This window comes from Rhinopithecus roxellana, chromosome 10 (assembly GCF_007565055.1).
Source record: "Rhinopithecus roxellana isolate Shanxi Qingling chromosome 10, ASM756505v1, whole genome shotgun sequence".
In the NCBI taxonomy this organism is placed as follows: domain Eukaryota; kingdom Metazoa; phylum Chordata; class Mammalia; order Primates; family Cercopithecidae; genus Rhinopithecus; species Rhinopithecus roxellana.
Genome location: NC_044558.1, coordinates 7,519,601 through 7,532,221, shown reverse-complemented (window position 1 = coordinate 7,532,221; position 12,621 = coordinate 7,519,601). Strand labels below are relative to the sequence as shown.

Here is a 12,621-nt window from a genome sequence, read left to right as displayed (position 1 = left end):
AAAAATGACATTTTCTGGCTGTGAAGCCCCCGCCGAAAGGGAGGAAGCACTGCTGAGTGGTGGGACACTCTACCCTCCTGCCTGAGGAGGCCACTTCCTCACTGGAGAGTTGGGGGTTGGACCAGGTAGCCTCTCAGGACAGGGACCCAGAGGCACCGGCCATCTCTGAAGCAGATGCTCCCAACAGCAGGGGGCAGACGACCACAGCAGCACTTCCGGCTGGCTGGTGGCTTCGTCCCCGCCATCCTCCGGGGGAATCACTGGTCACTGTTTGCCTTTCTGGTAGGGCCTGTGTCATCCTGGGGAAGGTGGCTGGGGGTGGGACTGTGCTGTCTGCCATAAGCCCTACTCATTCCAGAGTCCCCGTCCCCCGGAAGCACCCATCAACCTTGGCCCTCTCCAGCATGAGCCTCCTCTTCACTCCCTGAGCATAAGCTTCTGCCTGCGCCGTGCCCTCTTTTTCTCCCTCCCCTTCTCTCACTCTCTGCCCTGTTGCTTCTCTTCTTTTGCAGCGTCTACCAGCACTCCTAATCCCCACTTTCCAGCCTTCTGTGCTGCCCTGGAATCCTCTTGGAGAGCTGAGTGTGGGCAGTTTACCAAATCCATCCTGCAGCCTCCACCCAGGGTGGCCCGGAGTCTTCTCTCCTCATCGGTCATCTTTAAGGTAAAGAGCACCTCCTATTCTCGGGTGGTCTTTTCTGGTGTATCATCTCCCCATTTTACAGAAGACAAAACTAAGGCCGTGTAGGGCTTGCCCCATGCTCCCACAGCTAGGAAGAGGCCTCTCCCTGCCCCACTGGGCTCCCTTCTCTTCACTCCTGTGTGTGCACGGCGTGGCAGGGAGGTCCCTTCCTCCAGTGCGGGAGCTCCCTCCGAGCTCTCTGTACTGAATATGGCTCTAAGTGCTTCACTACGTGTGCAATGACTTCATCTTCTCAAGCTTGGGCAATATGAACCATTATTCCAATTTTTAAAATTACATATGAGACTGAAGTACACAAGAGAGCCAGCCCTGCAGGAGGACTGCACACATCTCATTCCTTGCTGACATCTCCTGGGGCAGGTGGCCCCCTGTGCCCTCCTCTCCCCCACCCCTCCCTGGCTCTCTGCTGCTCAGTGGCTGGCACTAATGTATGTCTTCCTAGGGGCTGTGATCTTACCCAAATGGCTTGGTGGGGACCTGTGAGAGGCCAAGGGGAAACACGTGGACACAGTTAACCAGGTGTGCCTATTGGTGCATGCGTGGGCAGTCAGCACAGGGGCTCTTGTGGTCACCCTGCAGGTTCAGAGCTGGCCTGGGCACAGCAGGGGCCCGTATCCCTGACCTTCTGCCTTCCCCTTTCTGGTGCCTTTTGCGCCCCGTGGCAGTGGCTGGCTGGCTCTTTCAGCAACACACACTGAATGGCTCCCGTGTGCAAGGTTGTGCTAAGGAGCTGGTGTAAGTGACAAGCAACACAGTCTGTCTTGGTGGGAGAGACAGGCATTAAATACGGAATCAAAAATAATTCTTTACTTATAGTCATGACAAGTTCTACGTAGGGAAACGACAGGGTTCCAGGAGAAGACAAAGGAGATATATTTCATATTGTATGTCTGGAAAGGCCTCTTTGGGGACATGGCATTTAAGCTGAGACCTGAAAGATGAGTAGGAGGTGGCCGAAGGAGAGAGGGGAGAGCTTTAGGTGGGCTAAGGGAGGAAGCATATGCAAAGGCTCGTGGCGGGGAGGAGCTTTCAAGGACCTAGGCAGGGTCCACAAGGTTACAATGCAGACAGTAACAGGGAGGATGGTGACTGTGGGGCTGGCAGGCAGGCAGGGCTCGATCCGTCAGCTTTGTGAGTCATGAGAAGGATTTGGGGGTTTATCCTGAATGTACTGGGACATAATAGAGGGTGTGACCAGAGGAGTGACAGGGTCCTGTTTGTTCTAAGATTTCTCTGGCTCTTGGGGAGAAAAGGAATGGCAGCGGGGCAGGAAAGAAGACAGAAGCAGGGGCCCAGGTAGGATGCTACTGCGGAGGTCCAAGCTGGAGATAATGGGGCTGGGGCTAACGCAGGAGCAGGGGAAACAAACTGGATGAACGATCTCGCTGCATCTTAGAGGAAGGACAGAGGGGACTCGAGATGCAGGGAATGTGGGAAGTGTGGGAAGAGAGGCATCCCTAGTGCATCCTGGAGCTCTGGCCGGAGCACCCAGGGGCCTGGAGGTTCCGTTCTCCAGTGTGAGTGCATCTCGGTGCAGACACATGCTGGAGGAGAGACGGGGTCTTCAGCCTGGGGCACGTGAAGTTTGAGGTGTTCTTTCAGATAAGCCACCATGCCCCCACTCCACTGAATCATGCTCAGAAGCTTGTCTTTTTCGTCTTACAAATTAAAACCCTGCCTTGAGCCCTCATTGCTCTCTAGTCACTGCCTCTTTTCTGTCCTCTTTGCTGCCTCCACCTCCTCATCTCCATTCACTCTTCAACCTGCTCCACTCAAGCATCCAATCCCAGGATCCCATGAACACTTCCCTTCTCACGGCCACTGCTGGCTGCTACGTGGCCACGTCCAACGGCCTCTCTCTGTCCTCATCCCAGCCTCTTGGCAGCATCGACCTGGTTAATTGCTCCCTTCTGGAAACACTGTCTTCTTGGCTTCCATCACCCACCCTCCCAGGTGGACTCCTCCCTCCAGAGGTGCCGCTCATCCATTGCAGCTGCCCCTCCTCACTGACCTGAAACTGGGCCCCACCCCCTCTCAACAACCACTGTCCCGGTGGCTGCCCCCATTCTAGTGGCCCTAGATAGCTAACAGTTTAACTTGCTTGAGTAAATATTTGACAATGTCTAGTTTGATAGATTCTTCAGATGCAATGTCCCTGAATCCAGCATCTCCCTGCCCCTGAAACTGAAAATCTATACATGTTTATTTGGTAGATGGAGCACCAACACAGGGGGCCTGAAGCACATGCATATTCTGAATTCTCATCAGCTCGGAGACCACTGGCTGTGCGCTGGCCGCCTGGCTCCCTCCCACACCGGCCATGGCCTTGCTGCTTCTCCACGGTCCTGGGCTCTGCCACTTCTCCCCTCCCCATGCCCACAGCCGCAGTTTAGGGCTTCATCCTTTCTCACCATGGCTGTGAACAGCAGCAGCCTCCTCACCAGTCTCCCTGCCTCCAAACCGTCTTCAGAGCCATCCTAGGCTGCTCATTTGGTACCGTGGCTCATGCCCCTGCTCACATTTCTTCCAGGGCTTCCCACATTCCTAGTGTGAAACCCAAGTTCCTTAGCAAAGCAAAGAAGGCCCTGTCTGCTTCCAGCTTCTCTCGCCCCTTCCCCAGCGTGGTCCCCTCCTGCAGCCTGGCTCTCATGCTCCCCTTTTGGTGCATGCTGTTTTTCTTCCTGCCACCCAGCCCCAACCCTGCAGGTCTCTGTTTAGCTCTCATCCTCTCTAGGAGTCTTCCCTGACCTCTGTTGTCCCCGGAACCCACCTTCTGTTCACCATTGCGTGTATCTCCCTGTGTCATAACATTTGCCTGCCTGTCTTCTCCACGAGGCTACAGGCTCCTTCAAGACAGGGCAGTTCTTTTAATCTCTGCCTCCCTGGTGTATGGGCACCCAATCACTGTTTTGTGGGATGAATGAATGAGAGAGAGATGACCAGGAATGACCTCGAGCATGCTGGCAGCTGGATAAGGAGCCTCAGTGGCTTGTGCCTTTGGAAGTTCTACCCAACAGCCCAGGGTTACTCAGCCTGCTTTGCTGCCAAGATTATCCGGAGCTGACACTGAGACCTGTGATGGACTTGCAAATGGCCCCGAGGATTCCAGACTCCAGGCAATGAGGCAGTGTGGCAGGCACAGACCCCCTCTTCTTCTTCCCCCTGCACATGCAGGTGAGTGATGAGAACTGGAGCAAATGGGCACCGATTAGACTGCTTCCAGCCAAGCATGACTGGACCTGTCTCAGGAGGTGCCGCTGACTGGCGTGTGGATCACGAGTGGTACCGGTTTTGCTCAGGCTTCCCCCTCCTTCCTGTGAGCTTCTGCAGGGTCTGCAGCAAATACCTCACAAGGGTTTGGGGAAAAAGGATGGATGTTCTCTGTATCTGTAGAAACAGGTACAATCTTGCATAAAATTGCTTGTTAACATTGATCTGTGCGTGGAAATCAGTTTGTGTTGTCGGGAAATGAAGCGTCCTACACGCCGTGATCAAAATGAAGTTCATCATCTCAACCTTCTTTTTTTTTAGTGATAGCAAGACAGTGTCTGGCAGACAAAGGAACTGGTTGGGAGCTGAAAATAGGTAATGGGTAGCAGCAGGGGTTTTTAATTGGCTGGAAGAGACGGCAAAGATCTGGCCTGAGAGAAAGTGTGTGAGCTTGTGCTCCTGGCTGAGACCAAGCCCAGGTTTCAGGATTAGGAAGGAAAACTAAACCACCTATTGCCACGGAATGTAGAAACCCTGGCTTTATTTGGCAGTTCTTGGCTTCCACAATCCAATGAAAAAGGCCCCCTCCTCCAGAGAGTTCTTTGTTCGTCAGAACTCATAACATGCTCAACAAAGGCCAAGGCGCTTTGGAAAAGTGCAACGTGGCTAAGAAAACAGAAGAGGAGGAAACGATGCAGGACCTGCCAGTGTTCCTGGTGATGTCATGGGGACGAAGAACTCTCTTTGGAGGGGCCTGGGCAGGACTGGCTGCCACTCACACCTTGAGACTCAGGTACCAAAGAACTAAGTTCAAACTACCCTTACAATTTAGAATCCCTGAGCTGATTTTTCCTCCTCTGCTGGACTCAGCAGCATCGTGTTTGCTGGTGGATCTCAAACTGAGGCATGCATTGGAGTTGCCTGGTGGGTTTATTAGTGCACGGAGTGCTGGGCCCCAAGCCCAGAGTGGTGATTCAGTGGGCCTGGAGGCGGGAACTGAGAGTTTGCATTGCTAACAAGCTTCCACGTGAAGCTGATGCTGCTGGTCCAGGGACCACACCCGTTTAGAAGCACTGCTCTATGCCAATAGCAGTGGGTGGAATAAGAGAAGGCCACGGAGCTGGTTACTTCAAGTCATGTAGCCTCCTGGTGGCTCATCTCCTCACCTCGAGAATGGAGACAACACTGATAGTATCTAACCCCTACGCAGGGTTGTTACGAGTGTTAAAAAGAGGCAGTGGTGTGAAGTTCCTGGTATAAACAGGGCTTAACTGCATTTTCATTTTCACTAGGTGTGGGCTGACCCCGGCGGTCAGTGGACAGGACCCTCCCTGCCCCACCAACTAATTCTGCCTGGGAATTGTATCATTAGACAGCCATCCATGGGCCCTTTAAGATACCATAACACCAGACAGAGGAAGCTAAATCTGGCTCAGAACCTCTTGAGACTTGCAAATCAGCTTCTCAGCTCTGCTTTCTTCCCAAATCGAGAGGATCAGGGCATAGCAAATAGGGGCAGAGCGAATAATGCCAAGGCAAGAGGTGGGATAGTATCTGATTTTGTTCAGTTTTCTCTGCTGCTGGCCAGGAGAACTAGTGTGTTTCTTTCCCCAGGGCCTCAGTTTCCTGCCAGGGTGAATGAGAGGGCTGGACCAGCTGAGTGTCCTAAGGGGTCTTCAGTGTCATGATTCGCGGCGGGGGACTGACAGGACTGTAAAAGCAACCGAACCACATGGGTCTCGGAATGACGCACAGCGGCTGGATGGTGCAGGGCTAAGGGCATCAGGGGATGGAGTCGCTGTGCCCGGCCTCAGACCGCAGCCACTGATTAGCTCTGTGACTGTGGGCAAGTTCCCTAACCTCTCTGTTCCTCAGTGCCTTTGTTTAGTACAGATAGCTGCGCTTCCTCCCAGAGTCGCTGGGAAGATGGAATGAGGTTAATCTACACGTAAGGCTCTCAGAACAGCACCGTGGCACACCACATGTGAGCCGCATTATATTTCATGGCCTGCTTGGTCACAACAGCCCTCCTGGAGACAACGGACACCCCCGGGAAGCCCCTCCTGGAGGCCCCGTTGGCCGGACGCAGTGGCTCAAGCCTGTAATCCCCAGCACTTTTGGGAGGCCGAGACGGGCGGATCACTAGGTTCAGGAGATCGAGACCGTCCTGGCTAACACGGTGAAACCCCGTCTCTACTAAAAATACAAAAACTAGCCGGGCGAGGTGGCGGGCGCCTGTAGTCCCAGCTACTCGGGAGGCTGAGGCAGGAGAATGGCGGGAACCCGGGAGGCGGAGCTTGCAGTGAGCCGAGATCGCGCCACTGCACTCCAGCCTGGGCCACAGAGCGAGACTCCGTCTCAAAAAAAAAAAAGAAGGCCCGCATCGGAGTGGCCTGTTGCAGTCACAGCTGTCACACAGAGGAGACTAAGTCCTCCAGAGCAAAGGCCTGAGCAGTCAGGGAAGGACTGGGTGGCAGGTAGGTCCATTTTTATATGAAAGTCCAATTTAAATGCCAAAGTGGCTAGGCCAAAGGGAGTCTCAATCCTGGACTGAAGGTCCCAAGATCTCCAGCTACAGAAGTAAATAGGTCTTAAACTCTCACAACCGTTGACTGTTCAGGAGAATCCCTTGTCTATCCATGGTGGGGAGTGGGGCAGGAAAGAGTGGAGAGGTTAGGGTCAAGGCCATAACCCCAAAGACACCACTTTTGAAGATGTTCTCCTGCCACCCTTCTGGTGCTAGCAGTGTACCATTTTCAAAGCAGTGGAATGACCCTAAATCTTCTATTCCTGCACTGGTCTCTCTCTCTCTCTCCTCTCTCTCCTTTTTCCCCTCCCTCCCTCCCTCCTCCCTCCCTCCCTCCCTCCTCCCCCCTCCCTCCCTCCTCCTCTCTCCCCCCCCTCCCTCCCTCCTCTCTCCCTCCCTCCCTCCTCTCTCCCTCCCTCCTCCTCCTCTCTCCCTCCCTCTCCCTCCCTCCCCCTCTCCCTCCCTCCCTCCCTCTCCCTCCCTCCCCCTCTCTCCCTCCCTCCCTCCTCTCTCCCTCCCTCCCTCCTCTCTCCCTCCCTCTCCTCTCTCCTCCCTCCCTCCTCTCTCGCCCTCCCTCCCTCTCCCTCCCTCCCTCCTCTCTCCCTCCCTCCCTCCTCTCCCCTCCCTCCCTCCTCTCTCCCTCCCTCCCTCCTCTCTCCCTCCCTCCCTCCTCTCTCCTCTTCTCTCTCTCTTTCTCTCTTTCTCTCTCTCTTCTTTTTTGAGACAGGCTCCCACTCTGTTGTCCAGGCTTCCAGGCTAGAGTGCAGTGGCACAGTCACAACTCACTGCAGCTTCCATCTCGGGCTCAAGCGATTCCCCTGCCTTGGCCTCCCGAGTAGCTGGGACCACAGGTGCCCGCCATCACACCTGGCTATTAAAAAATTTTTTTTTGTAGAGATGAGGTCTCTTTTGCCCAGGCTGGAGTGCGGCGGTGCCCTAACAGTTCACAGTAGCCCTAACCTCCTAGGTTCAAGTGATTCTGATGCCTTGACCTCCCAAAGTGCTGGGACCACAGGCGTGAGCCACAATGCTTGCCTGGGCCTCTTTTTATCTCCTCCAGACACGTAAGGTCCGCCTGGGCCTGCTCTCCCCTTCCTCATAGGAATTCCTCAGGAATAAGGTAACTGAGATTACACACAGCAGTGTGGGCAGAATGTTCTCAAATGATTTCTTCCTAGCAACGAAAGGCCAGAGCCTTCCAGACTGTTGAATGTGACAGACAATGTGTCTTCATTTCTAAATGTCCTCTAAGAAGAACAAATCTGTTATACTCTGGCCAACATATTTCCATGGAAATAAAATAATGAAATCTGACCCAAACGGCAAACCCTGACATGTCCTGGAATTTAACAAAGGATGGAACAGATACAGTGGAGGGAAGAACACGCAGGAAGCTTTCTTCCGGCAGCTCACCCCAGAAGCTGCCTTCCTGCATTTCATGGAGATGGTAGACACCAGTGCTCTCCATGTACATGGGATTCACACCAGAAAAATCATCCAGGCCAGAAAGAGGCCGCTCACAGCCAGCATGGAACATTCCCCATCCACTGGCCTTCAAACCTGCTGAAGCGGACATTTCAGAAAGGAAATAGAGCAGAGCCAAATTCCCCAGCCATGTGAAAACGGAGAGGGAGAGGCTTCCAGCCCTAGAGGACCCTAACCCTGGCTGCTGTCTGGCTCCCGCTGCTGGCCTGCCACCGCACGACTCTCAGCTTCTGCACCGGGCTTCCTCAGGCTGCAGGCTGCTCCCCGGACTGGCCTGACCCCCTTCCCAGCAAAGCCCAGGAAGTTCCAGCAAGTTCTCATTGTCTGCCTAGTAGCCCTGAGTTTGAGTCACGTTTGAGGGTTCCTTGTGCGTGGGGAAGGGGACGGCGGGGAGGGGGTGTTCTAATGTCTGTGCTTTCAAGCAGGAAAGATAATAATGAAATAGCTAACATTTAGCCTGTTGTCCCAGCTACTCAGGAGGCTGAGGCAGGAGGAGCACTTGGGCCCAGGAGTTCAAGCTGCAGTGAGCTTTGATCATCCCACTGCCCAGTAGCCCTGGTGACAAAGAGAGATCCTGTCTCTAATAAAAAAAGAAAGAAAAGAAAGAGCTAACATTTACAGACAACTTACTAAGCGTCAGGCACTTCATGGACATTGAAAACATTTAATTCACTTGAGACAGGTACTCTTACCAGCATTTTACTAATGAGGAAACTGAGGCTGATTTCTCCTTTAAAAACAAACAGGCTGGATGTAGTGGCTCATGCCAGTAATCCCAGCATTTTGGGAGGCTGAGGTGGGAGCATTGTGTGAGGCTGGGAGTTTGAGACCAGCCTGGGCAACATAGTGAGACCCGCATTGCTACAAAAATATTAAAAAATTAGCCAGGTGTGGTGGCACATGCCAGTGGTGCCAGCTATTCAGGAGGCCGCGGTGGGAGGTTCTCTTGAGCCTAGGAGTTTAAGGCTGCAGTGAACCATGATTGCACCACCGCACTCCAGCCTGGGCAACAGAGCAAATCTCTGTCTCAAAAAAACCAAACGCAAAACCTTCGCAGGTAGACACTGGAGTGGGTGTGGCTCTTTGAGCTCAGAATGGCTTCTATTCTTATCACCTGATGAGGCCTGGGAAGAATACATTCCTTCTTGGAATGTGTCTTCTGTGGAAATAAGACACAAAAGGATGGAGATGTCAGCTTCCAAGAGCGCTGAGGGCCAAATTCTGAAAGCAAATGTCACAGCATTCATGATGCTCAGACAGACCAGCAGCCGAGGTGGCAGCTGCTCCCTCCCTCCTCTTCCTTTCCCCGCAGGCAGGCCTGAGAGTTGGGAAGCGCACCCTTCCCCTCTGAGAGGCTTTCTCATCGGCTGCTGCTTGGGAGAGTGCTGTGGTTTGGGCTGTTTTAGTCTCCAAGGGGATGGGTGATTTATATCCTTTTATTCAGCAAACAGCTTTGTACAGAACGAATGCCACTTGCTAAATGTCACCAGGCGGGGACAGGGTTGCTGCACAGAATCCCAATGAAGCCTTCCAGGCCTGGGCAAAATGGCACCTGGTGACTTGGCTAATGTGTGTGTTTTCTCTGGCGGGAGTAAGGAAGAGACAGTGATTCTGAAATTCAGACTGGCTGGCCAGAGTGGCAGGGAAATGCAGAGACTCCAGCGCCCACCTCCGCTGCTAGTGCCTGCCACTTCCTGCTTCTCCATCTTCTCCCTGCCCTTTGCAGGAGAGGGTCCTCTCCACCTCAGAGAGAAGCGAGGCAGTCGGTGACCTATGGACTTTAGGGAGGGGCTCCTTTCTGTGGCACTGAGTCAGCATGCCAGGGCCTTGCGGCTTTCATCAGGGCACATCGGGGCTCAGCTCTGCACTCAACCCGGCCCAAGCCAGGGTTCTGGCTGGAGGCCCCTTGGTCTTCTCACTCTCTTTTCATGCTCCTCCTTCTCACCTCTCCCCATCCACACCTAGGTCTGTAAGTTCCCTGAGACTGTGAGCCACACTTCTTCACACACACACACACACACACACACACACACACACACACGGGTGCCCAGCGTGGCCCCATTCTCAACACACAATAAATAAGTGCTTGATGTTTGTTGAATGAATAATAAATGGCCAACTCATTCCCCCATGAGCCCTGGCACTCCAGCACTGCCCTGGGGCCTGCGGGCTGCTCTGGCAGGATGACAAAGCATGCCCCAGTGTTTAGGGCACTAAGTGTACCAATGCACTAAGCGATGGGAAAGGCGGTGGAGTCTCAGGACTTGGAGAAACCTTTGCACATTGCCCAACCCTCTCGTTTTACAGATGAGGACACCGAGGCCCAGAGAGGTGACCTGTCAAAGCCACACAGCACAGAGGAGCAGAGCCTGGGTCCAGCTATTTCTCCGATCTCACCACCCTGCCTCTTCTCACTGGAAGAGTGTACCAAGGCAGGAGTCTGGCCCCTACCCATCCCGAGCCTGATCCCTGCCTAAGGGGGTTAGCCTAGCCCCCAGCCCGGCTCCTGTCCTCAACACAGGCTGCAGCCACTGCTCCAGGCCTCCAGCCCACAGCCCATACACCCAGTCTTGCAGGGAGGAGGGCAATTAGTTTTCACTGTGCCGCTCAGCACCACCTGGGCTGCAGGAAAACACTGCGTTCCCCGCACTCCAGATCAATGTGGGCCTCGCAGGTTAGAATTTAGGGCGCAGGCCACATGGAGACTGGGAAAGACAGAAGAAAACAGACAACAGTCAGGGCCTGCGGGTGAAGCAGAGTCACTCCTGCCCCCGGAGCAGAGACACACAGGAGGGGTTCCTGGGGTGACGGGGCCAGCACCTCACCCTGGCTTGGGGAGGAATGGACTGGGACAACAGTGCATGAAAGCCAGAGAGCTGAGCCGACTGGGGGACACAGAAAAGGAAGGGTGTGGGGAAATGCCATCTTTCCCCTTCTGCAACCTAGGTGTATCCTGGATCCCAGTATCACCTCCATGGGCCCCCACAGCAGTGCTGGGGAGGGGAAGGGAAGCCTGAGGGAGAAGAGAAAGGAGGTGACAGGGAGACACTGCCTAGCATTGGCTCTCTTTCCTCTTTGAGGCCCGCAGAGGGTCTCCACCAGCAGCTCCAGGAGGGATGATACATTGTCAAAAGTCACCAAGAGTCAGAGGCAGGAGCTCAGTTCTGCCCAGCTGAGGGCCGTGCAGGGATTTCAAGGTCCCTGAGCGGATCCCAGCCATCACTCATTGAGCTCAGTCAGATAACCACCACATCAGTGGATTTAGAAATGTGACAGGGATTTCAGAGGGCAATGGATCCAGCCCTTACAACCCAGCACCACTCTGCAGGCAGGGAAACGCAGGCCCAGAGGACAGGGGCTTCTCCACGTGGGCACACAGCACCAAGACAGCTCCATAAATAGAAGCTAAATCTCCGAACTCCCACTCCAGGGATGCTGACCACTGGGTGGGTGACTCCCTCAGCGTCCAAACCCTCTCTGGCAGTCCCTTGCTGCTCCAGGGGCCAGTACAAAGGGATGGCTCCTCCCAGGGCCTCCGGGGAGACACGTCTGCTGACTGTCCCCAAGGAGAAAGAGGAGAGAGAAATGGGGGAGGGTCCCTAAGAATGGTGACCTTCAAGAAGGAGGCCAACCTAGGGGACTAGTGGAAGCCAGAAAGAGCAGGGGGGCATGGCAGGGGCTGGAGCCGATGCCCAGGGAAGGAGCAGCTGCAAGGCCCTGCCCTCAGCCTCAGAGGAGCGCCAGCCCCCCCTGCCATCCTGGACGAGGTGTGAGTGTGAGGAGACTCTTGCCTGTCCACACTATCAAGGCTGAGCGGGGGCAAAGGCAGCACCCTTGGGGTCGCCACCCTGCGACTAGACTTTAAAACCATTTTCTTTGGTTTTAAACAGTTTTTCTTTGGTCATGATTTTGTTGGTTGACTTATCTTTATGGAATTGTAGTATTTTCTTGCTCTAAAACCCTCAGTCTAACCCCTTCTTCTTTCTGCCTCCCATTTTTGCCTCCAGCGATATGAAAATGAACCTTGGAGAATGGGTGGGTCCTGGGGGAGGGGGGCCGAGGGGCTTGTCACTGGGTAGAGATGAACCCCAGAGCTGACACAAGCCCTTTCCTTTTCCTGGTTTCTCCTGCCCTGGACGGTGGCAGACAGAAAGGGCTTCTTGTCTCTTTGGACCATTTCTGTATCCCTGGTGCCTCAAATGGAGCCGGGCCTGGAGCGAACTCAATCAATGACTCTGACGGGAGACAGGGCTCTGGCTCACTGGGGTGATGGGCTAAAGAGGGGATACTGGTTCCTGTGGACAATCTGGAAGCTGGAAGCTGTCAGAACTGGAGTGAGGATTTCACCAAGGAGCTCACGGAGAGAGCCCGGGCAGGTGGGGTGTGGGACGGAGTTGGGGGAGCCCAGAGCGCCGGGTACTCACTCCAGCACGTCGCGGTTGAACTGCTTCTTGCTGTTGCCCAGGAACTCTCCAATCATCTGGCGGCTGAGGCCCTTTCGCTGGAGGAGGAAATGGGCCACACCAATGGGGGTGTCCGGGATGAAGCCGCGGGAGATCAGGAACTGGATGCCCTTGTCCGGGTTTCTGGAGGTGGGGAGAGTGGGGAGAGTGGGGAGAAGCAGTAGAGAGTGAGCTGAAGCCACCCATGACTCTTTCCTCCCTGTCTTCCACCCATAGAAGTGCCCAGAGGTTCC

At 54.5% G+C, this 12,621-nt stretch overlaps 1 protein-coding gene across 1 annotated transcript in view; it reads right to left on the bottom strand.

Moving 5' to 3' along the window:
* Positions 1-12,621, bottom strand: part of LOC115899956 (IQ motif and SEC7 domain-containing protein 3-like) — a 40,214-nt gene that overhangs the window by 25,742 nt on the left and 1,851 nt on the right. Inside the window, exon 2 of the mRNA XM_030938930.1 lies at positions 12,350-12,511. Within this exon, the coding sequence (XP_030794790.1) occupies positions 12,350-12,511 (162 nt within the window). The remainder of the gene's footprint in view (positions 1-12,349; positions 12,512-12,621) is intronic.